This window comes from Glycine max, chromosome 4 (genome assembly GCF_000004515.6).
Source record: "Glycine max cultivar Williams 82 chromosome 4, Glycine_max_v4.0, whole genome shotgun sequence".
NCBI classification, from domain to species: Eukaryota; Viridiplantae; Streptophyta; class Magnoliopsida; order Fabales; family Fabaceae; genus Glycine; species Glycine max.
In genome coordinates this window covers 2,573,003-2,595,357 of record NC_016091.4, presented here as the reverse complement: position 1 = coordinate 2,595,357, position 22,355 = coordinate 2,573,003, and the positions used below count along the sequence as shown (strand labels likewise).

At 35.1% G+C, this 22,355-nt stretch overlaps 2 protein-coding genes across 3 annotated transcripts; both read right to left on the bottom strand.

The window, feature by feature from the left end:
* Positions 1-762: 762 nt before the first annotated feature.
* On the bottom strand, positions 763-9,588 carry LOC100797445 (protein ESSENTIAL FOR POTEXVIRUS ACCUMULATION 1). 2 transcript variants are annotated; one of them, XM_006577932.4, is made up of 9 exons: positions 9,378-9,588; positions 7,812-7,900; positions 6,738-7,655; positions 6,526-6,655; positions 5,110-5,895; positions 2,210-4,958; positions 1,520-1,713; positions 1,379-1,438; positions 763-1,230 (listed from the first exon to the last, which is right to left on the bottom strand). In XM_006577932.4, the coding sequence occupies exons 1-9, from the start codon at positions 9,445-9,447 to the stop codon at positions 866-868; spliced, it is 5,361 nt and encodes a 1,786-aa protein (XP_006577995.1). In that variant the 5' UTR covers positions 9,448-9,588; the 3' UTR covers positions 763-865. The 2 variants fall into 2 exon arrangements, with proteins under 2 accessions (XP_006577995.1, XP_006577996.1); XM_006577933.4 differs by having other exon boundaries at positions 2,210-4,910.
* Positions 9,589-11,913: 2,325 nt separating this feature from the next.
* LOC100807719 (glucose-6-phosphate isomerase, cytosolic-like) lies at positions 11,914-20,491 on the bottom strand. The gene is made up of 23 exons (NM_001255099.3): positions 20,378-20,491; positions 20,207-20,283; positions 20,022-20,103; positions 19,860-19,907; positions 19,187-19,342; positions 19,006-19,102; positions 18,790-18,832; positions 18,553-18,620; positions 18,386-18,470; positions 18,072-18,120; positions 17,553-17,625; positions 17,393-17,453; positions 16,944-17,010; positions 16,098-16,154; positions 15,942-15,995; positions 15,730-15,858; positions 14,984-15,047; positions 14,811-14,884; positions 14,524-14,577; positions 14,360-14,428; positions 13,410-13,499; positions 13,146-13,253; positions 11,914-12,393 (listed from the first exon to the last, which is right to left on the bottom strand). The coding sequence occupies exons 1-23, from the start codon at positions 20,426-20,428 to the stop codon at positions 12,343-12,345; spliced, it is 1,707 nt and encodes a 568-aa protein (NP_001242028.2). The 5' UTR covers positions 20,429-20,491; the 3' UTR covers positions 11,914-12,342.
* Positions 20,492-22,355: the final 1,864 nt, after the last annotated feature.

Below are 22,355 nucleotides of genomic sequence, written 5' to 3'. Positions count from 1 at the left end.
CACAAGCGAACATTCTATATCCATCTCTCAAACCCGAGAGGAGAAGCATATGAGAAAAATTCTGCATTAAGAATAATGGGAAAATGACCTGAAGATACTGTTTGAAAAATATTCATTTTCTAGTTTTTATTATTTTCAATCATACAAGAAAAAAAAATTTCATTTTAATAAGAAAATAACAAATGAACATGCTATAAAGTTGCCCATTCTAATATCAACTATCAAGTACTTAATGGACGAGAAAAGGGATTCTCACGACATTAATCAGTTTACATGCTGATCTGTTTACATGAATTAAGATAAATTATACTGATCTGTTTACATGCTTCCACAAATTTCATCAGCCTGCCTATCTGTCATTTTAGGGTGTAACCAAGAAAACACCCGAAGACCAATTTAGCAATCACAAATAAAACATCTCAATGAAACATTTTCTATACGTGCTATTAGAGATTAAACTTTGTCGATATCAACTATGTTTTGCATTTTTGCAAGCAATTGTAACTCCAACCATTACTACAAAAATATTATAAAAAAAAGTTAATATAAAAATAGAAACATAACAGTTTTCCAGTAAGGCCTTTACATGCAACAGACTCTGCCTACGAATCAATTAGCTTGCTTACAAAAGATAAACAGCAAATTAATTGAATCAAGTTAAGGCTGACAGAAGATTATGTTTGTCAGCGTCATCAAACGTCAAAATTTTCAACATTTAAGACAACAAAACTGATTGAGCAGATACAACTGATGCTGCTACTGTTAGTGTTAAAAAGTTAAATAAATAAATAACAGAAAATACATTTACAAAATACAAAGTATGGCCAAAAAATATTTACACATTCGGCAATAAACTGTGTTAATATTAGTCTTCTACCGTCTGGATCTCACCCATCATGATCCTGTTACTCACGACATTGAATCCCAAAACTGAAGAGCTGACCTTTTTTCCTTTCTTGCCGCCTTTCTTCTTTCCAACTTTTGAGAAGGATCCATCAGTGTAACCTAGCTCCTGTACATCCGTATTTGCAGATATCATGCCTCCAGCAGCTTTCTGATCATTCCCAGTTTGAAAAGCTATTTCCAAAACATCTGATGGTAGCAAGTCCATGTAATTGAGGAATTTATCAATGAATTCACGATCAGGGTCATATGATCCCAGGTTTTCTGTGAGAAACATCTCTGCTTCAGATCTTGTCTGCTTCAAGCAAAACTCAAGGAAACTTGTATCTGCCACCCCAAAAATAGTCAAAATGACATTAAATACAAAGTTCAAGATAATGTGACCAGTAAATTCAGACGAGTATTGAATTGTTCTTTAGGGGACAATAACATTGGTGAAATATAGCATGAATAGCAAATCTGAAATCATAAATACCTTTTGTCCCAACAAGCCTCACACATTCATTCTCACACCAGACTCTGAAGTCCATGGCTTCTGAAATTTATAGAAGGAAGAAAGTCACTATTTAAACTATCATCAATGACCCAATCAAAAGGATGAGCAAAATATCTTTACCAGAATTCTTGGTCATGGCATTTTTTTTCAGTTTTAGCAGCTTTTGAGAAGAGGCAGGTGATGATGATAGAGATTGCTCAGTTGGTTTGCCACTCCCAGATTTTTGTTGACTCAATGATCCAGGTGAATTACCATTCATGGGAACACTTTTAGAACCCCAGCTCCCCAGGCTAGCAAGCTGAGGGAAACCTGACCTGCTTACAAAGAACATAATAAAACATCGAATCAACTTTATCATCAAAACAGGATTATTAAGGAAACAATAAGTCAGCCACCTACTGTTTCGTAGTTACTTTTAAATGCTACAACTGCTCTAATATAGGACTATCAAGTATTCCAAGTTGGTTGTCCCAGATCTTAAAAGAATCAATCAACACTTAGTTTTTCAGAACTTTTTGTGATGTCCTAGTACTATTTAATGCTCTGAGGCCACTATACAAGGAATGGTGTTAATTTGATGTTATAAAGACTGAAATTTTGTTGTCCAGTCACAAAAGCATGTCCTTTCTTACATCCATTGTTATGAACTTGGCCAGATAGTTGCAATGTAGAACAAAGTCTGGTAGCTTACACACAAAACATGTAAAATTAACAGATGCCAAAACTAACAATTTCAGTTTAGGAAGTAAGATAAGTCGAGCCAATATATAAAGCAGAATCATAGGCACAATGAAGAGACAGAATTCATACTGCTTATTTTCTTGCTTAGATTGCTCGACTGGACCCCAAAACAAATCATCATCCCCTCTGTATTTTGACAGAGAAGCTTGGGAGTTTATCTGGCTAGAAGGTGCAGTTTTTGATGGAGATGAAGCTGAAATTGGGCGTGAAGAACCACTATTCCGTGCAGCTTGGGCAGGCTGTGATTTTTGAGGGGTAGGCAGTTGGTTTGGTAGTACTGCATAGGACTTCTTCTCCTGCTCCTTTAAAATGTCCCTTAATGATGTTGGTTTAGGAATCCTAGCAGAATCGGTAGTCCATGCTGGAGGAGGAGATGGGCTTGTTGTCTCTCCTTTCCAAAGAACAAAATCTCCCAAAGAGGGTCCTGAAGGAACGGAAGGCAGTAGTTCTTTCTCCTGCTGAACAGAACGGGAGCTTTTTACCTTTTCAATGTGGCTTGAACTTATGGGCACTTCATTAGAAGCAACTGGCATTGAAACCTTAGCTCCCGAACTCTTCAACTTCGCAGATTTTTTCCGGCTTCTTTTAGTGTCTTTAGCTTCAATAAAGTCTCCATCATCTACTGGTTCTGAGTGAACAGCTATATTTTGTGGGGGGAGCATACTGTCTGGAACCTTGTCATCTCTTTCACTAGATTTGGGTACAAGATCTTCTGCCAATAGATCATGTAATGGGCTTTTCTTGCTTTTACTATTTTGAGATTTTTCAGCTTTAGCCAGATATTCAGTATTTTCTGCTTCTCTGTTACTATCACTAGACACCTTCATAGAGTCTGGATTGGCCACAACTCCAACCCAGGGAGTTGAGCTCATGGAATTGACAGGAGTAGCAACCTCAGATACAAGCTTTTCTGTCTGTACCTTTTTTTGTTCTTCCAATTGAATTTCTAAGAGAGATTTTGCCTTGAAACCAGGAGCAGGTTTCCAAGCTCTCACTGAAGGTAATTCAGTATTCTGTGTGGCAACAGAACTGACTGCCTTCAACTCATTCTCAATAACTGTTTCAGTGTTGCTTCCTTGAATGTTAGTAGGGAGACCACTACCTTCTTGATGATCATCTGTTTCTGCAGTAGCAGTTGCAGATTGTTTACCCTTATCCATTGTTTGTTGCAGACATGTTTCATGAGCTGGTTCACCCTTGTTGGCTTCACTATAATTTGACTCCCAAGATTCTGACTTCTTTGACTGCTGCAAAATCACATTTTTTAGCAATCCCTTAACCTTATCAGAAGACTGAGATTTAGAAGATTTTTGCTTCTTAGATTTCTTCTCAGTAGTCTTTTTGGGTTCATGTACTTCAACACTTCTTACATCCACCACAGAGGGCCTTCCACCCTGCTGCTCTTCAAGACTATCTGAGTTAATCTCTAAATCTTCACTCAGTTGACTAACTAGTGGTAACTCGGTACCACAAGATCCAGCTGAAGACATAGCAACAACAGGTGCAACACACTGTATCGGCTGAGAATTCTCACCAGACTCAGAAGTTGCACTTACAAGAGTATCATCATCCCTACAAGTATTGTCTGGCATCTGCTCCAAGGTTTTGGCAGTATAGTTAGAAAAAGGAAGAAGTTTCTGGGCAATGGCAGGTTCCTCTTTAGCTCTGTTCTGCTCAAGCAATAGTGAGCCTTCAACAGAAGCTGATACAGGCAATGCTTCCTTCTGGTAATTGTCATTAATTTGCTCAGGAAGTGTAGCACTCCAGCTTTTCTGATGACTAATATTCTCAAATAATTGGTCAGACATCTGGGCAGAAGATTCACTGCTTATATTATAGCTAGTGTCCTGGCTTACTTGCAGAGGCAAATCCAAAGAATTAGTAGTAAGCTCACCCTGAACAGTGGGAATTGGTGTCTGAGAGCTCATGGGAAAAATCTCTTTCGGTTGTTGAATTTGAGAAAGATTCACATGCAAATTCCCAAGGGGTATTCCACCTCCCTGCAGCTGTTGATGAGATAAATTGCCAAAGCGCTGGTGAGACTGATGCTCCTGAAGCACTTGAGAAAGCAGCTGCTGTTGTTGGCGCAATAACAGCTGTTGCTCCTCCTGCTGTTGTTGTTGGCGTAATAACAGCTGTTGCTCCTCCTGCTGCTGTTGCTGCTTCAGCAATAGAAGTTTATCTATCAAAGGCATTGGTTGTGAAGGAGCCGCTGCTGCCTGAGAATGCAACTGCAGCAAGTGTTGCTGCTGCAACATATTCAACATTTGGGGATCTTGGGATAATCCAGAAGAAAGCAACTTCTCTGCAGTCAAAATACTAGACGGAATATCTGAAGTTTGAGCAATTAAGTTATTTAAGGGCAATTGGTTCGGTGTTTGGAATCTTTGTTGTTGAATTCCAAATGGCATTTGAACATAATTTTGATCATGATGCAAGTCAGTCTTATTCTGAAGGGGATCCAATCCACCTTGCAAAGGAAAATTTAGCCATCCAGCAATGCCACTATTTAAGCCTGTGGACGACCTATCAGATAATCCTTGGATTATTGACATCAATTCGGAATTTTGGGACTGAAGCTGACGAGAATTGTCACTCAAAGAAGACAAGATATTTGAATGTGGTGATGCATCTGGAAAAATATCTGATTTTGGTGGAAGGGATCCTGCATCCCTTCCTGGCCAGTATGGATAAGCATTGGGCAAGGATCTTTGACGTTCAAGTGCCATTCTCTTGGCCAGCAAGTGAAGGTTGTTTCCGCTATCTACTCCTGATGGGCCCAAATTACCATAATTATTACCAAGAAACCCTTGTAAACCTAAAAATACATATCATGGATAGAGTAAAATCAGACCATCTCAAAACATAATCTACACCGTATATATAAAAGATATCATGAAGAGGAATGATAATGCATGGCAGTACATTTATGTTTATAAAATAGAAAACAAAAAAATAACATCATTAACCTTCTGATAATGTGAGACTATCAAGTGGGGAACTGCTCTTGGTACCAGACATGAGTGACTCCAAAAACCTATTTTCAGCTTCTGTACTAGAACTCCTATGCATAGAATCATTTCTCATCATCTCAATCTCACTTAAACCAGAATGCATATTCCCAAAGGTACTGGAATATTGCCGACCAGGTGTCTCTGTAGAGTCAAGTTTTGCTGCAGAAAATCCAGGTGGTGGTCGAGCCTTAGCTCGTAAATGGGGCATGGCATCACCAAGTTGTAACCATGGTGAGTCAAATGCTGCATTTTCCAGACGAACAGGTAAATCTATACCAAAGTATCCAGCCTCAAACCAACTAATAATATCAATTCCTTTAAATGGGCCCTGAATGCGACCCTGAGGATCTTTATAGAGGAGCGATAACTCCTCTGGACAAATCTGTTGAACTTTCCTAGATTCAAATTCACTGTCCAAAGTGCCAGATAGCTGCCTCTTAATGGGATCTCCACCATCGTGCCACTTAGCCACATCTCTGGTTTCAGATAAATAATCCAAATTACGCTCCCACTGAGCATGAGTATCTTTTGGCTGGTGTGACCAGCTCATATCAGAGTTTCTTGATTTGATATCACTGGACACATCTCTGCTATCATGCATGAGTGTGCCCGCATGTTCACCCAGTGGCGTGCCAAGCCATGTAGCACCATGATGAACAGAATGACTTTCTTCAAAGGTTGATTCCCTATTACTAGGCACCTCATCAGCCATTCTGTAAGAATCATTATCTTCAACTCTATCTGAAAAGATACAGTATTAGAAAAACTCCTAGAGACAGAAAAATTAATCTTCCTAGCTGTTAAATGTAGCAAAGTATAGTGCATTTAGGTACCGAGAAAATTAGTCTGGTTACACATGAAAATTGAAACAAAATAAGGGATGTAGACAATGTGTAAAATTTGGAGAGGGGGCAAGCAAGAACCACTAATAAAGATATAGTACAACCATGCAAATAATTATACTCATTACTTAATATTGATATTAAAAACAAAACATTCTAGGCTCCAAACAATTTACACTACAACTAAAAAGCAATATAAAAGATCACCTACAAAATCCAGATGGAAACAAAACTTACATCATGGTCGTGTAAGTTGGTAATAAAAATACGAAATTCTGAAGGTTTCATTCATTTAGTTTTCCATTAGCAACATGTTCATTTCTCAACCACTTAGAGGATGTCTTAGGATCCTTATTGTTTTCAATTTTTTAGATAGCTAAAAATGTGTTATTGCTTTTAATTAGAAAAGCCTTTTGAGAAATTCATGAGACCACTTTCAAATGATCAGAAACTCCCTGCCAAAGCAATCAGATTATAAAAGAAACTAATGCACTACCACACTATCTGTAAACTTCTATTCTTAATGTACCTTGGAAAGATGCTTTTACAAGCTTCATTTGTCTTGAATGCGTAAATTCTGTCGAGTTCAGTCCATCTTTTGGCACCTGAGGTGCACTGCTACTAATTATTTCCCCTTTGTCAATATCCTTTAATACAGACTGTTCAAACGGAAAAACAATGTAATAAACCACTAGAGATGACAGTGGCATCTAGAACAAAATATACAGTAACATCAATTACCAGTTCCTCCGAATTTGGTGCGCCAAGAGCTAGAGGCTCCAATGGTTCATCCTGAGTAACAGAAGGTACCTGCACAAATTCCACTAGTTTTCTACTTGTATGCATATCAGCAACTCTGTACACATCAAGCAAATTTGCCCTACTATATCTAAAGGGATGAGCTTCTCCCTGTTCACTTTCAACTTTATCCAATAAAGTTCCAGGGTATTGAGAATGCATATATGTGCTATTAATGGAGCTACCACCAGAGCTAAGCCGAGCACGCCCGAAAGCAATGCCTGGAGTTGTATCTTCCCCACGGCCCCGCCGATATGACAATGCAGACACTTGTTTGTTTGGCATCACATTCTGGTGGTGGGTAGGCTCTACCCTTCCACGGCTTTGTGAGGAGTTGGGCCTCCATGGCCGATAATGATCCCCTTCCTTTTCATCCTTAACAAGATTGGAAATGTTAGACAAACCTTTGTCTACATGCAGATCACTATCTTTACCAGGGTCGTTCCATTTTTCACAAAGACCTTCTGGCGCCTTATCATCAGGACCCCAGCGTGTGTTCCACTTACTCTCACGCCGCTGTTCAAAGTTTGTATCTCTATTGCTTGAACCATTCCATCTATCAGATGTGGCACGACGTGCTTCTCCAAAGTGCCTCATGGATACATTTTCAGTCCACCGATCCATTCTCTGAGTGTCACTTAGGTTTTTATCTCCATTCCTCCAACGATCCTTGTGTATGGAAGACTTAGTATCTCTCTCTTCATCGCGCCAACGATCACGGCGTCCACTTTCGGAGTCAAGCATGGATGGCCGAAAGACATCCTTTCGCTTATGGCCATCATTCGCATCCTCTCCATCTCCAGATGTCTTAACAGTCTCTGAGCGATTGCCATTTGGTGGAGTTGAGATTACATGGTTTTCCTGAGTAATGAGAAATAGAGAAAAGAAGTGGGTTTTGAAACAATTATAAATTATTTATAGATTGATAGGTGCCAAAAATCTGATTACAACATATACATTTTACAGGAGTGCAAACAGACAAAAATAAAAAACCAGTAGTAAGTAATCATTACACACCACAGTTCCTATTGCAGGTTTACTCTCCCCTGGCTTTGGCAGAAGCCACTGTGGTGAGAGTGGAATTGGATTGTCAGGGCCATGAAAATCTGCAAAAAAATGAGGATATGCTTACTAAAAAAGAATTGAAAAATGTTAACCAATCTCAAAATTTTCCCAAAGCAGAACCTAGGAACAGTGAATTATTGATGTAAGTTTAACAACAGACATGAAGAGCACATAAGATAGAAGCAAAACTTAATATGCTTTTGACCAGTTAAAAAATAGAACACTATTTGTAAAACTCCTTTGTTCTAAAAAGTAAAAAAAAATCAGCAATTGGCATAAGCAATTAAATATTTTTTTTATCATCCGCTGTTCTTTGAAGTTGAACATTTAGTAGATAGAAAGCACACGCAGACCAAGAAAAGTAAAGATGCGCAGACCATCATTATGTATGTATGTTTGTATGTATTGATGGTCTCTCACAATAAGAAGCTACAATAAATGTTATATTAAAAAATGAATACATGAAAAGAAATCAACCCTTTCTAAGAGTTTTTTGTGTGCACTTCTAACTGAAAGGACAAATCCATCACACGTCTGATTATGTTGACTGCATTAAGAGTTATTGCTAGTAGAAAATGCCAGTGTAAAAAATACAAGGGGCAGCAGAGATAAAGATACACAAATTTGCAAATAAGCAACCAGACGAATCTAAAATCAGTGTCAGAAATTATGCATATCTAGTCTGTAACCTCAAAGTTGGAGAGAAAGCTAACACATGTGCAAATGTCTGACGACCTCTAATTCATATTGTATTGTGATATTATACAAGTGTAGACAGAATTTCAATTAGTTAAAAAGCCAGTACTCCATCATCACCTCCCGTGGAGTGGGGCAGCTCTATACCTCAGTATATCAAACCAAATCTGACAAAATCCAAAGGCAACACCATAATATGCATCAGGGAAGACTTGATCCACATTCAAGAAGAAGCTACAAATAGTGGCTTCTGTGATTTTCTTCACGATTGACGCAAAAATATGGGGAGACTTGCATTTCCAATGTATCACCAAACACACATAATAGTGTTGCCTATTTAGGTAAAAATTACTTAACAGTTACAGTAAACGAAGATCTAACACTTTCAAATTTCAAACATCATGAAACCAAAGTTTCCCAGGATAAAAGACACATTTTTATTTCAAAAGGCAATAACGTTTAGTGCAGTACGAAGATCTAAACTTCTATTTCTCAAGTTCACAAAGAAATCCAAACAACTGAACAATAAAAACCACTAGCACAGACAAATAATTAAGCCTTGTCTGTTCACTGTTTTCAAACTTCAAAGAGCAAGAAATAAGCGGAATGCAGAGCAATTCATCAATGCCACCTCCGAACTCAAAATCGAGACCTAAAATTAATCAAACGGACTTCGAAATGAGTTAACCACTCGGAGACGAAGCAAAACCTTAAGCTCAAACAGAGAAATGAAGTGGCTGGCGTAACCTAATAAGAATAGCGAAAGTGGCGGAACGACGCTAGGGTTTAGGAGAATCGAAAAATAGAGGCAAGAGAAGGGACCTTTGGAGATCGGAAAGGGAGGTGCGGCGGAGATGTGGAGGCGAGTGGTGGCGGAGGCACGGTCAGCCATGGTTGATCGGCGAGTCTCTCTGATGATTGCGATTGAACCAACAACGGTGTGAGGTGAGTGAGGGGAACCGAAACGAGGGGCGAGAGGGGTGAATATAGGTTAAGCCTCAAATGGAAGATAAATGTTGGGTGCACGTTAGCATGCTGCGACCCACAGGCTCACGTTAGCGGGCGAACCCCCTTGTGGGGTTTAGTTCCCTCACTTGTGATGCTGGGAAATAAATATTTACGCGCTGTTAGCGGTGCGTGCATGCCACGCTGATGATCCTTGCTGGAGGTGTTGTTCACGCTGACTGATGAGCCCGAAGGATTTTGTGCTTACCTCGTAGTATCTTTTTTCGTTTACGTGTCGCGTCATGACCGAAACGTCCCTCGCTGAAGTCGTTTCGTTGATATGTTAAAAGTTGGCCTAAAATACAACTTTGATGTTTTTTCTTTTTTCTTTTTTGGAATCCTGTTAAGAAGTTCTTTTCGTCCAAATCAATAATAATTTTTTGTTAAAGACTGGAAATGCATATAACATGAGTATTTTTTTCTTCCAACACTATTTGTTACACATATAAGGGTCAGTCTAGTATTTGAGCTCTTCTCAGAGGGACAAAAATCGTGCCAAAAGTTATTGGTTCTACTATCATATTTTTATAATTTAATTTTATCTTATCCGCAAATTTGATCATCTCATTTTAAAATAAATATATTTAATCTTTTAATTTTCAAAAATATGTAATTTTGATTTCATTTTTAATTTTCCTTATACTTTATAAAATTGATTTGTGTAATTGTGTGTGTTAATATGACACACTTGTTCTTTTTTTTTTTTATAGTGCATAAATAGAATTAATATTGATTACAATAATCAATCAATTACTGATTTATAGAAAATAAAATATATGACTATTGTCTAATAATAAATATAAGATAATAATATATCTCACATTTTCCAAACTTGTTATAAATATGGTCTACACAACAAGCTTTGAGGGGTTTAATGAACATGTCTACAAATTGGTCTTTAAAATTGACAAAATCAGTAGTAATTTTTCCTAGCAGTATCTTCTCTCTCACAAAGTGACAATCGATCTCTGTATATTTGGTTTGCTCATAGAAAATTGGATTTAATGCTATGAAGAGAGTAGTGGCTTGAGTGTCTCCAAATTTGAGTTGTTGGAGAAGTTGTTTAAGTCATGTGATCTCGCAATAGGCCACAACCATCGCACAGTGTTCAACTTCAACACTAGATTTGGTAACTGTGTTTTACTTCTCCATGAGATCATATTCCCTCTAATAAGAACACAATAACTAGTAATGGATCTTTTATCTAATAGTGACCCTGCCCAATCAACGTTAGAATAGGAAATGATCTTGATATTGCCTTTGTTTTCATACAACATTCAATGACCAGGTGCATTCTTGATGTATCGGAAGATCCTTGTGACAACATTCCAATAGCTATCACAGGAAGCATTCAAGAATTGTGTGTAAATCAAGACAGAGAAAGTAATCACTCTGTATTTTTTTCATATACTTTAATTAATTAAAGTATTTTTTTAATGGTTCTTTAAATAAATATGTTAGAACTAGGTTCAATTACATCAAAATTAAAAACAAAGCACATGCAAAATTGAATATTTGATCAAAATTACTATTTTCTTTATTCTTATTTGTAAGATTTAGTTACCTTTTAGGATTAAGAAAAATGATTAATTTAATTGATAATAATAAATTTATCTTAAAATTATATCTTTTTCCAAAACTACACATGTGGTTAATACTTTTCTTTCTTTTTTTATGAACTTTTCTCACTCTTTTAATTAATTGTTTCCAGTACAATTAATTTAAAATATTTTAATTCAAAAATAATTAATTCAAGAAATTATATGAATTGTATTTTATGAAAGGAAACAAGTAACATTTTTAATTGGGATCTTACAGATAGAAACAAAGGAAGTAATTTTTAATAATTTGGAGACTAAAATTAATTGCAGATTAGACAAAATTGGGGTCCAAAGTTATATTTTAATGTTTTAAGTACATACGAAAAATACAAATGAATCTAATTGCACATTTTTACCAAAGTTACATTTTAATGTTTTAAGTACATACGAAAGAATCTTACATAGTGAAAAGTAAATGAAGACTTTCAATTTAAAAAATAGACATGAAAATAAACAACATAATTTTTCATAGGTGGTAAGAATATTTTGACTATTTTTAAATTAAGGATTGAATATTAGATGTACTATTCACTCCATGTATTCATCCTCAAGGATTGATTTTTTTTTTCTATTAATCGTTATGGAAAAACTTATCCAAATACATCAGAAAGAATGAACACAATGCCCAGGTTTTAGAATTCTAGCATTTTAGAAGTTAAAAGGGTTAAAAAAAAAAAATCAAAATGTAGGCCTAACAGCATAATGTTAAGACACCCCCTTGTGCTTATAGTATTAGAATGATATTAAAAACATGTTCATCTTGAGCTCAAAATGACTGAATATCTACCAAACCAAGATGTGTCTACAAGTCAACAGCACAGTACATAAGCTCCACACACACACACACACACAAAAAAAAACTAGATTCCAAAACGTTTTTTACTTTCCAGCAGGACAACACAACGCCGATAGAAAAGGATGATCAAGACATCAAGTATCCTGCTAAACCAGTTTTTTTTAAAAAAACAATGAGGATATCGAAACATGTCAGAGGACAAGCTCCAAACAAAATTTAGAATCCAAAATGCTTTCCACTTTTCAGCAGAACATAACTCAACGGCAAGAGAAAAGGATAACCAAGTATCGTGCTAAACCAGTTAATAAACATGTCCGTGGTCATGCTATACAAGACCAGATTATTTTCTTCTTAATCATCAAAATAACAATCTGCAAAAAGGTGCTTAGATCTTCGGTAAAACAGTTGGCAGATCCGCTGGGACATCTGAACTTGCCTGCCACGAGAATAAAAAGTTTTGCCATTAATTATACTGGCAATCTATATAGATTAGATCAGTAACAAGTGAATTCAGTAATCTACTACCATTAAGCATAAAGATGGTGATACCATTCTCTATCGGTTTGTATTATTTACCAGCCAAAAAATTCCATATAACAGACACTTTAAATGTAGTGGCAGTGGGTTTAGTTTGTCAGTCAGTAATAAGACTAAGATACCAAGTAGATAGCATTAACCTTTTTCAGGAATAATATTTTTAATATGGGTTTTCTACTGCATGCCTTATGTGTTTTCAGCACATGACAAGAAAACATTAAATACATTCTATTAAATTATTTTAAGTATATATTAAATGACCTTATGTATTTTCAATAATACTTTATTTTCCAAAAGAAAGAACTTTCTTTGTGACTTCTTATCCAGATGTGGCTAGATAAGAAATCAAATAACAAGGCTTTTATTCAGGCCATAAAATAGAACTCCAAGCCTGGCCCTAACCTATTTTATATTTAAATAAGCCAGACTAGCCTGAACAAAGAGAAGCCCAGATGGGTTGGACAAAAATAGTTGGAATTAATTCAGGCCTATAATTAGAGCCCAAACCCAATGTTTTAGCAAGCCTAATTGGGCCAGCTCATTTTACCACCTCTTATCATGTGTTCATAAGCACACAATAGAAAAACAATTAAAATATTTCATTACAAAAAATATAAAGTTCTCTTTTTCCTTCCTTTTTAAGCAGGATACCTGAAGATATCTTGTCAACATTGTTGTAGTACTGAAATTAAAGCCCTGAACTGGTTCTCCTTTAGTACGAGATGCATTAAGTTGCTTTCTGACTTGAGTAGCCAGTGACTGCAATATCATTAAATATGATGAGAATGAACCAAGAAAAAGAAGAAAAAAGAAAACTAAGACTGAAATTGCACACATATTTCTCAGACAAGAGTTGGAAGTCTGTTAGAAATTTCTTAGATAGCAACAAAATAACACCACTTCTCTAAAACATACCTTCCCCAGCTCTACTCCCCACTGATCAAAAGAATTGATTCCCCAAATGAAACCCTCTACAGCAATTCTGTGTTCATAGATTGCCAACAACTGAAGAACATAGAGCAACAAGAAATTAGGACGAGTAAAGTAATTTTCATAGACCCTCATGCAAGAAAGCATACACCAACTTTGACGAGTGATCAGATCATGAAAAACAAAAACTGACAAATCAGTCTTCATCATGAGAAAGGTAAGTGACTTGTGTAGAATATACAACTTGATCATGGAAGACCCACATATGGAACCTTTATATTCTATCAATAACTGCATACAAAAACTGAAGCAATGGAGAAAGCAATAGGAACACAAGGAAAAGTTAATGAAGACTATTTGCCAGACAGATATATTTTGCTGCAGTTATTCTGATACTGGGCTAAACTGTCAAAATATTATGAACAATGAAGGAATAATAGACAATAAAGAACAAAACTAAAACACTCCCTACAATCTTTCCAAAGTAAATGCTTCTTTCTCATATTAAATCTCCAGTGTGAATATGACAAATAGTTTTTCAAGAGAGCAAAAATAAACTAAATGCCCAAGAGGAAAATATTATTGGCCACTGAACTCAAGGTTACAGTTTGGTATTTATAGACTAGACTGTTAGTTATGACAGCTGTCAACAACTGTCATTAACTAACACACTAGTATTAACTAGAGTAAGCTACCCGAGAGTGCAGTTGAATAACTGCTACTCTCTTACAATACTCTAATACCCATCCATATTTCAACAATTTGAATATAAAATATATTATTGTGCATAACTCTCATATGCCATAACTCATAACTACCTAATTTTCCAGCCAAACATGCTGAAGAAAACAAGTAACTGACACAATTAAAACTTCCGCAAACAGGAATTAACCATTTCCCTCTAATTACTAATTACAACCTTGTGAACTTCATACCTGCCCAATATTATAAGCATTCAATGATGGAAGCAGTAGGCTGAGAGAAGGTCGATTGCCGCTGAATGTCTGTAGATTTTGTTATAAAAAAATAAAAATTGAGCTAAGGACTAAGGATTCAACTATTAAATCTGTAAGTTGCAGGGAAGAAGAATGAATATCACCTTGTGAGGAATAAGGTGTGGGGAAACATTCTCCTTTTGTAGCTGCTCAGCTGTCTACAAGATTTTGATAGATGGTCATATTCCTTATGATAAATCAAGAGAAGACTACCATAAAATCTAGTTTACAAGATGAGAAAAATAGCTTTTTCTATAAGTTTGGTGCTGTCCTAACCTGCATCTCAGTTACCGCAAGTCGGTAACATTGACAGATTTTATTACTGAGTTATAGTCTTAATTCACTTTTATCTGAAATATAATTTAGAAGAATAGTGCAAAGACAAATGTACCTTCCCATATGCAAGGGCATCAGACTGTGCAAAATAGTTGGACATTAGCTCATCATGGTTACTCACCACTTCACCTGGTTATAAATTGTATTGCTCAAATATTATCAGAGAACTGACTTCAAACAAGAAAACTACCATGATGAAACTTGATATTGTTAATTTGTACTCCTTACCTTTTAGAAAGACAGGTTGCTGACTTTTCACAACTCCAATAAAATCACAAGGAATTACACGCCCCTAAAAGTAAGAAGATACAAATTTCTCAACAAAAGCATAGTTCGTAAATATTTATATTTTTCATACCTTCAAAATATTAAATCAAAGAAAGCAAAGCTAGCTACTTAAAATTCCAATAGAGGCAGCAAGAAGAAAATCAGATTTTAAACTGCTAAAATCTAAATACCTACTGTTGGTCGTACTATGTTAATTAATAGGCCAATAACACAGCAGAAAATTCAGGTCATCAGCTATGAAAAAAATTGATCTAGAAGAAATGTGCTCTTGGACTTTAAATATCCTAGAGAAAAACTCTAATTAGAGATAACCATAAACCATTATATCATAGCATAGTTGTGCTGATATTGATTTGAAGGACAAAGGAAGGGTAAAATTACACATGCAGTTTCTTCCAAATTTATGCTGATATCAAACTCTCTAATTTATCTCAAGGATTAGAATCCAAAACCAGTAAAAATTGGGATTGAAATATCAACCACAACATGCAATTGTAGACATTATTTCATTAAAATGATTTTTAAAACCAAAAACTTTCAGTACAGTAGTAGCGTAGGATTTTGACATTATCAATTTTAACATTGTAAACCCTTTAGACAAGTAGCATTTTCAAGTAAATTTTTTCACAAAAGTTCATTAAATATTCTAAAAGTTCAAACACCCTATTATAGTCCAAGTACATCACCTGATGTATGAGCTGATAAAAGCTATGCTGCCCATTAGTTCCAGGTTCACCAAAATCAATTTCACCAGCCTCAAATGGTAGAGGGACGCCATCAATCGAGACACCCTTTCCATTACTCTCCATGCTAACCTAATGCAAAAAATTTTAAAAAAATATATATTATAAGAACAAAAAGAAAATAATATTCAAGCACAATGCTGCAACAAGCTTGCCTGTTGAATGTGTGGGGCAAACTTCTCCAGAGCTTGACTATAAGGTAAGATGGCCTGTAAGAGTGTACCAAACATTTCATTTTTTGAACAAGGCCAGTTTAGATCAAAGAAACCTATTAAATATTTCTGAAGAGAACAGGCCAAATAAGTACTCACTCTGGCAGGATATCCAAGAAATGTAACATTCCATATGCTCAACAAACCCAGAAGCACCTGGAGTACTCATAAAATGTAATTGAGAATCTCATCATGTATTTGACAAAAGTACAAAACATCTTAAATACAAGAGAACCTAAGGTCCCTGAACCAAGGGGTCTGAAAAATTGCAACGAACCAAATTCCTACCCATCCCCACAATTTCATCTATTTTTTCCAAAAAAAAGGAATATATTAAGGAATATATTAAGAGAGAAAAGGTCCAGAGCTAGGGAATTGGTAATGCTCCAAAGAGTGAAAGAAACAAGGGAGGAAAAGAGAGGAAATAACAGCTAGAAGGAGCTTCCCATTTCCTCATTAAATCTGTCAGAAATCAACATTTCTTTTGATTTAAAATCTGCCAAATTCCTATACATACTCAGATACTTTTTTTCCATTCCTAAAAAGGAATATGTTGAGAGAAGAATAGTCCAAAGGTAAGGGATCGGTTGTTCTCCTAACAGCAAAAGAACCATGGGGGAAAAAACAGAATAAAGCTGAAAGAAGCTCCCATATCCTATTTATAACTGTAAAAAATTAATATTAGTTTTGATTAATAATTGAAGACATATCAATAAAAAAATATTTGAAGCATTTAATTTACAAAAATAATAGATCCATATGAAACTTTCAAACTCAAAATTAATACTGTTATAGAATATAAAACTATCTGTTCTGAGATTCCTTCACAATATTGGAAGGATAACCAGTATGCAGTATGACAAACTAAAAAAAATGCTTCAACATGAAGAGATCCGCATGTACAATCATACTCAAAAGCATATAAGGTTAGCAAAGGGCACTTACAGGTATATTGCTTTCAAATGGCTGCGAATAGAAATGTTGATCAATGCTTGAAGCCCCCCTTAAGAACCTTTGAGGAAAAAGACACCATAAAAAAGAAAACATAGAAGTATGTGTCTCAATTTGTTACCTAAGGGATATTTAAAACTAAGTTGTATTTTATAACCAGTGTCAATATTATGCAGAAAATATCTCATTCAGGAAAGGTCACGAAATAGCATATATATCAAAAGAATTCTTATCTACATCCTTCATGTAATCTATGAAGTTAATTATTTCCTTAAAGGAAGAAGGTGAAGCATAATAAAGCCAGTCCAACCTATTCTAGGGTGCAATAGACAAGAAGCACCTAAAGTTGAGTCAAACCACAACAAATTAAACTATTTCTAGGAACATTCTCCTCTAGAAGAGGTGCCTAAAGATTAGAATTATACTAATAATAAAGGACTTACTTCTCTATCACAGAGAAACCGTATTGTAGAGATAATGGCAAAATTCCAACAGCACTGCAAACTGCAAGCCGCATTTCAAGTCATCATAATCAAATCTGTTGAAAACTTCAAATGTTCTTTAACAGTAGCAAGAGGGGGAAATAGAAGAAACATTACTCACCACTATACCGACCACCGACCCAATCCCAAAATGCAAAAGCATTTTTAGGATCAATACCAAACTTTTCCACAAGCTGCATCATGAATGAAAGAAAAAAGAAAAAACGTTAGAGATACAGCCATATTTATAAAAAGAAAATGCATGTTTTAAGATTTTTTTTTTCTTATTAAAGAAAAAACAAAAATGTAAAAATAATACCAAAGAAATTTGAACTTAAAGAACTTCACCATTCTGTAATCTGTCCTTGTTACAGTTATATTATTCAATTATTATCTGTTATTGCGCAACTCTTTGGTAGAGATAAATCCACCAATCATACACAATTGAGCAAAACGTTTTAATAGCACAAGTGATGGCAAACAATGCAGAGTTAAGGATTTAACAAAGCAAGTTAGCTACATGTATCAGGACAAACAGTTGTGATCAATCATAAACCGTCATGATTCATTAATGAACAAAGAGTTAGACATTGAAGAAAGCTCAATCAAATGATGCCAGAAAAAGGAAAATATGGTATACCGTGAGATTTGTGCTAACAGCCACCATATGCTTTGCAACTGCAGAGGGCCTGTAAGTAATGATATCATGAGACAGTCTTCAATTCATCATCAAAGTCCATTTTGAATATTGTCCATTCTCTATCCTTTGAAAAATCGCCGAATATATTTAGAAGGTGGGGGCCAGGGGTTGGGGAGTATATTACAACAATTCAGGAAGTATAAGTTTCAAATCCAGTTCTTCAAGTTTCCACATAAAAAGAAAGAAAACTACAGAACCCCCAACCAATGCCTACACTACTATCCTTGAAGAACTACTCTTAATATTGTACTTACCCAAGTGCTGATGAAATCCATTCTCTAAGAGTTCGAGCATTCAGCATAGTCTCAGCAGTTGTAAAAGTCTTTGAAACAACCACAACTGCAATTATTACAAACAACAATTAGACATACAAGATAAGCCTCCACATCTATATATTCATCTGTTATATATGATGATTTACCAAGTGTTGTTTCAGGATTTAATCCTGTGATATTTCTAGCCACGTCAATAGGATCAACATTTGCAAGACTGCAGATAGAATCAAATACAAGATGAGATTGATTTTATGGAAATGGTACAGCCAGCTTCTAGACATGTAGCTATAGTAAGCTAGATTCAGAAAAACAAATATCATACAGTTGCTGTCAACTAATCCTTACAATCACATTTGCAGACTTCACTAACATTAGATACTTACAAGCGCAGCTGACGACCCCTTGCAGATTCAACAGCTTCGGGGTCTGCAAGATGATTATATAAATATATATTCAGCAATTTTACTCGCTGTCAACTAAGGACAGTGGTTCTGCAAATTACTACGTGTGTGTGCACACACATGTATTATGTATCGACACAAATAAAAGGCCAATTCTGGTGGAATTGCTACTAAAGAGACTAGCAATAATCATCCAACCTGTTTGAAGTGCAGTGTGTACAAACAGTGGACCTAAGAAGCTTCCCCCAATACCAATTGCAACAACGTCCTTCAAAGCCTTTCCTGTAGCACCAACCTTTTAAAAAAAGGCTTAGTAATTAATAACCTCTAGTTCAAATGGTCAAAAAAATCCACACAGAATATTGGAGTAGCACATTACCCAAGAACCATTGCGAATCTGCTCAGAGAACTCCTGGATCTTGTCAAGAACTTTCCAAACTTCAGGGACAACATTCTGCCCATCACTCTGTATGACAGCATCCCTTGAAGCTCGAAGAGCGACATGAAGCACTGATCTATTTTCTGTGCTATTTATCTGATAGTGAATCCAACATTACCCAAAGATGATAAACATCAACATCATAAAAAAAATTGCAGTAAATATTGTATGCATTGACAAAGTAAAGAGTTTGGGGAGTGCTAGCAACACATTCTATTATTAGTTAAAGTTTATTAAAAATTACAAAAAACAGGAGGCAGAATCATTAATTAAGACATGGGACCCACAAAAAATTGTAATTGCCAATAAATTTCGGTCAACAATTGAGGGTGTGTGTTCAAAATAGTGTGTTGCTAGCATTTCTCAAAGAGTTTTTGTATTGTCATCTAATCACAAACTGTCAGGTAAGATGAGTACTAAGTTGGTTGACTTTTACAATAACCATACATTAATAATCATGTCAACTATGATTTCTGATTGGATGACTTGAGAGTGTAAAACACTGACATGCATAAAAATTAAACTCAAAAAATTAACACAAGGTAATAATGGCATCGGGAGTGTGTTCATGTGAGTGCAGTAATGAACTGTTAGTTTGTAAACAATGGCTTACATGTTCCCCACTGTACATGCGGATAATCTTTTCTTTGAGCGATGCAGCCTACAAAACATTAACACCAGAAACAATAATCGGAATTATAAAAGTCCTTTTCGTGTTTTACCGATTGATAAAAAAAAAAGGGAAAAAATCAGGCACGAATGAGAAACTAGCAACCTCCGCTAATTCAAATAGCTTCTGGATAGTTTCAGGAGTGGCTTGTTGCCTTGAATAGTCCAACAGAATGTCATCGAATTCACTAAATAGCATACAAAATCATAAACTTCAATTTCCATCGCATTGCAAATAAGAATTGAAATTTAGGAATCGAGCATGAATAATATAATGATAATATTGCTTACACGAGCATGGACTGGCACCGCTTATCATCGCTCAATAGATCGCGAAGATGTGTTTTATTGATGTCCTCCACATGTGCCTGCTCAAAGTCGAAACGCGTCGCGTTTAATAGAAAATTCGGATTCACGGTAAGAAATACTAACAATAACGTGGATCCGATTCCGTTGCGTTACCTTGAGGTCCTTCCATTGCTGGGTGTCGGAGATGAGAGCGGAGGATGCCATGAGTGAGTGACTCGCTTTGTGCGTTGGATGTAAGTCGGAGCCCAGTGGCAAAGGTTACAACTTACACCTTGACGGAATAAAAGTACAAAATATTTGTTAAAAATATAAAAATTATTTCACATTTATTTTTAAAATATTCTAGTACTTTTTTCAAAACAAAAAGAAGGGAAACACTGGGATAAGCGGGAGAGAACATCCTAAATAGGTTGTGAAACCCTCACTCCCAACAAACCAAACAGCACCCCCTAAAATATTCTAGTACTTGTTGTAAGCAACTGTGGGGAAAGAAAAACACTTGTCTAGTTGTCTACATTTTTTATTTATTTTTTAGAATTAGACTTTAAATGCAGTTAGTTTGTTTTTTTTTTTTTTTTGTATACACTTATGCATGACAACGAGTCTCGCACAGGTGACACATGTCTAAATCTATCTTGATTTTGACTGAAAAAAATTGAGATGTTTGGGTTCAGGTATCCCGTTTGAATTATTCCTAAATATACTTCTTCTTTATATTTTAAGAAATCAATAAATTTTAACTTTCACGTAATGTGACTTTAAAGGGAGACGTGCATAGACGCGCCCCTAACAAATGCTAAGAAACAACTCAATCTTTGAAAGTATGTGATAAGTTCCTGGTTACATATTAAACAAGGATAAATGAATTTTAAGTGGGTGAGAAAAAGCACAATGCTCCTTTCTAAATAACTGTTTATACATGAGTCTGTTATTCTTTTCTTTCTAAGGCAAATAGCTAAATTTATTTTTGGAAGGATGAGATAATAATAAATTATTTAATGAAAAATTTAAATTTAGTTATAAAAAATGTAAAAATTATAACAAATTAATTTTTGAGGCAATTTAATGTTAAATTCATCCTAAAAAATATAACTTATTGTCAAATTGATCTTTAAACATTACAATAAAAATGATCTCACAAATTTAACGACAATATTAATTTGTCATTTTTATAGAGATTTAATTTGTATTTCTCATCTCATAAACTAAATTTATTATCATTTTACACTATTGGAGATAAAATTTAACTACTTATCGTTTTTTTTATTGAAGATGCTCTTTTGCATTTAATAAAGACAAACAGGAAGACGTTTTAGTCTCAACAAAAATATTTTCTCCTCAGCTATATATTTTTTTATTGAAGATCAAAGAACTGAGTAAAAGATGCATATGAATTGCATTCTTTCGTGAACTATTGGACAATACTGAATTGTAATTTTAACTTTCATATTTCTTGTATTTGAAGTTTTGAAATTTTGTGCTAAAGTTTTATACTCTTATGAATTGAATTCTTTTTGTAGAAATGTGTTTGTTTTTTGCGGAAGTTCGATGGGACTTAATAACAAAAAATATGTGTGTTTTTAACCTTGTGTGAAGACTATGTTGGTGTAAGCATAGAGAGACACTTCAGAATACTTGTTGAGGTATTAGTGGAAATCCTTCGGGTAAAAAGGGAAACTCTTAGTATCCGTGAGCTAGGAAGCTAAGATGGATACTTATTCAGTTCAGATGATTACCAACTGATAGTTAGGTTCCAACATGAAAATCATGAAGTCATTAGGATTTTATTGTGTTCAATGATTAAGAAGGAACTTGGAGTCTTTTCAAGGTACTTATAGAGTATTAGCAAGAGGATGTATTATGTAATGAGTGTGAACATCTAAAAAATTTGTGAAAGAATTGTATCACAATTAATACTTTGTAGGATAAATTATGTTTTTCAATTTATGATTTTTAGGTAATACTTAATTTTTACGAATTAATTTTGATCAATTTAATTCTTAAATCTTATAAAAGTGATAATTTTTGTCTCTCTTCATAATGAAAGCATTGTCTACAATGAGAAACAAAAATCATTATTTTTATAAAATTCAGAGACTAAATTTATCAAAATTACTAATACTAATATTCA

Coding starts and splice junctions, on each gene's coding strand:
- LOC100797445 (XM_006577932.4), bottom strand. CDS start 9,447: ATGGCTGACCGTGCCTCCGCCACCACTCGCCTCCACATCTCCGCCGCA. Junction 1,714..2,209: donor TCTAAGCAAGAAAATAAGCA/GTATGAATTCTG, acceptor CTTTGTAAGCAG/GTCAGGTTTCCCTCAGCTTG. Junction 1,231..1,378: donor GAGGCTTGTTGGGACAAAAG/GTATTTATGATT, acceptor TTGGGGTGGCAG/ATACAAGTTTCCTTGAGTTT.
- LOC100807719 (NM_001255099.3), bottom strand. CDS start 20,428: ATGGCATCCTCCGCTCTCATCTCCGACACCCAGCAATGGAAGGACCTC. Junction 15,048..15,729: donor TTTATCAGCTCATACATCAG/GTGATGTACTTG, acceptor TCTTACTTTTAG/GGGCGTGTAATTCCTTGTGA. Junction 13,254..13,409: donor GGGGAGTAGAGCTGGGGAAG/GTATGTTTTAGA, acceptor ATGATATTGCAG/TCACTGGCTACTCAAGTCAG.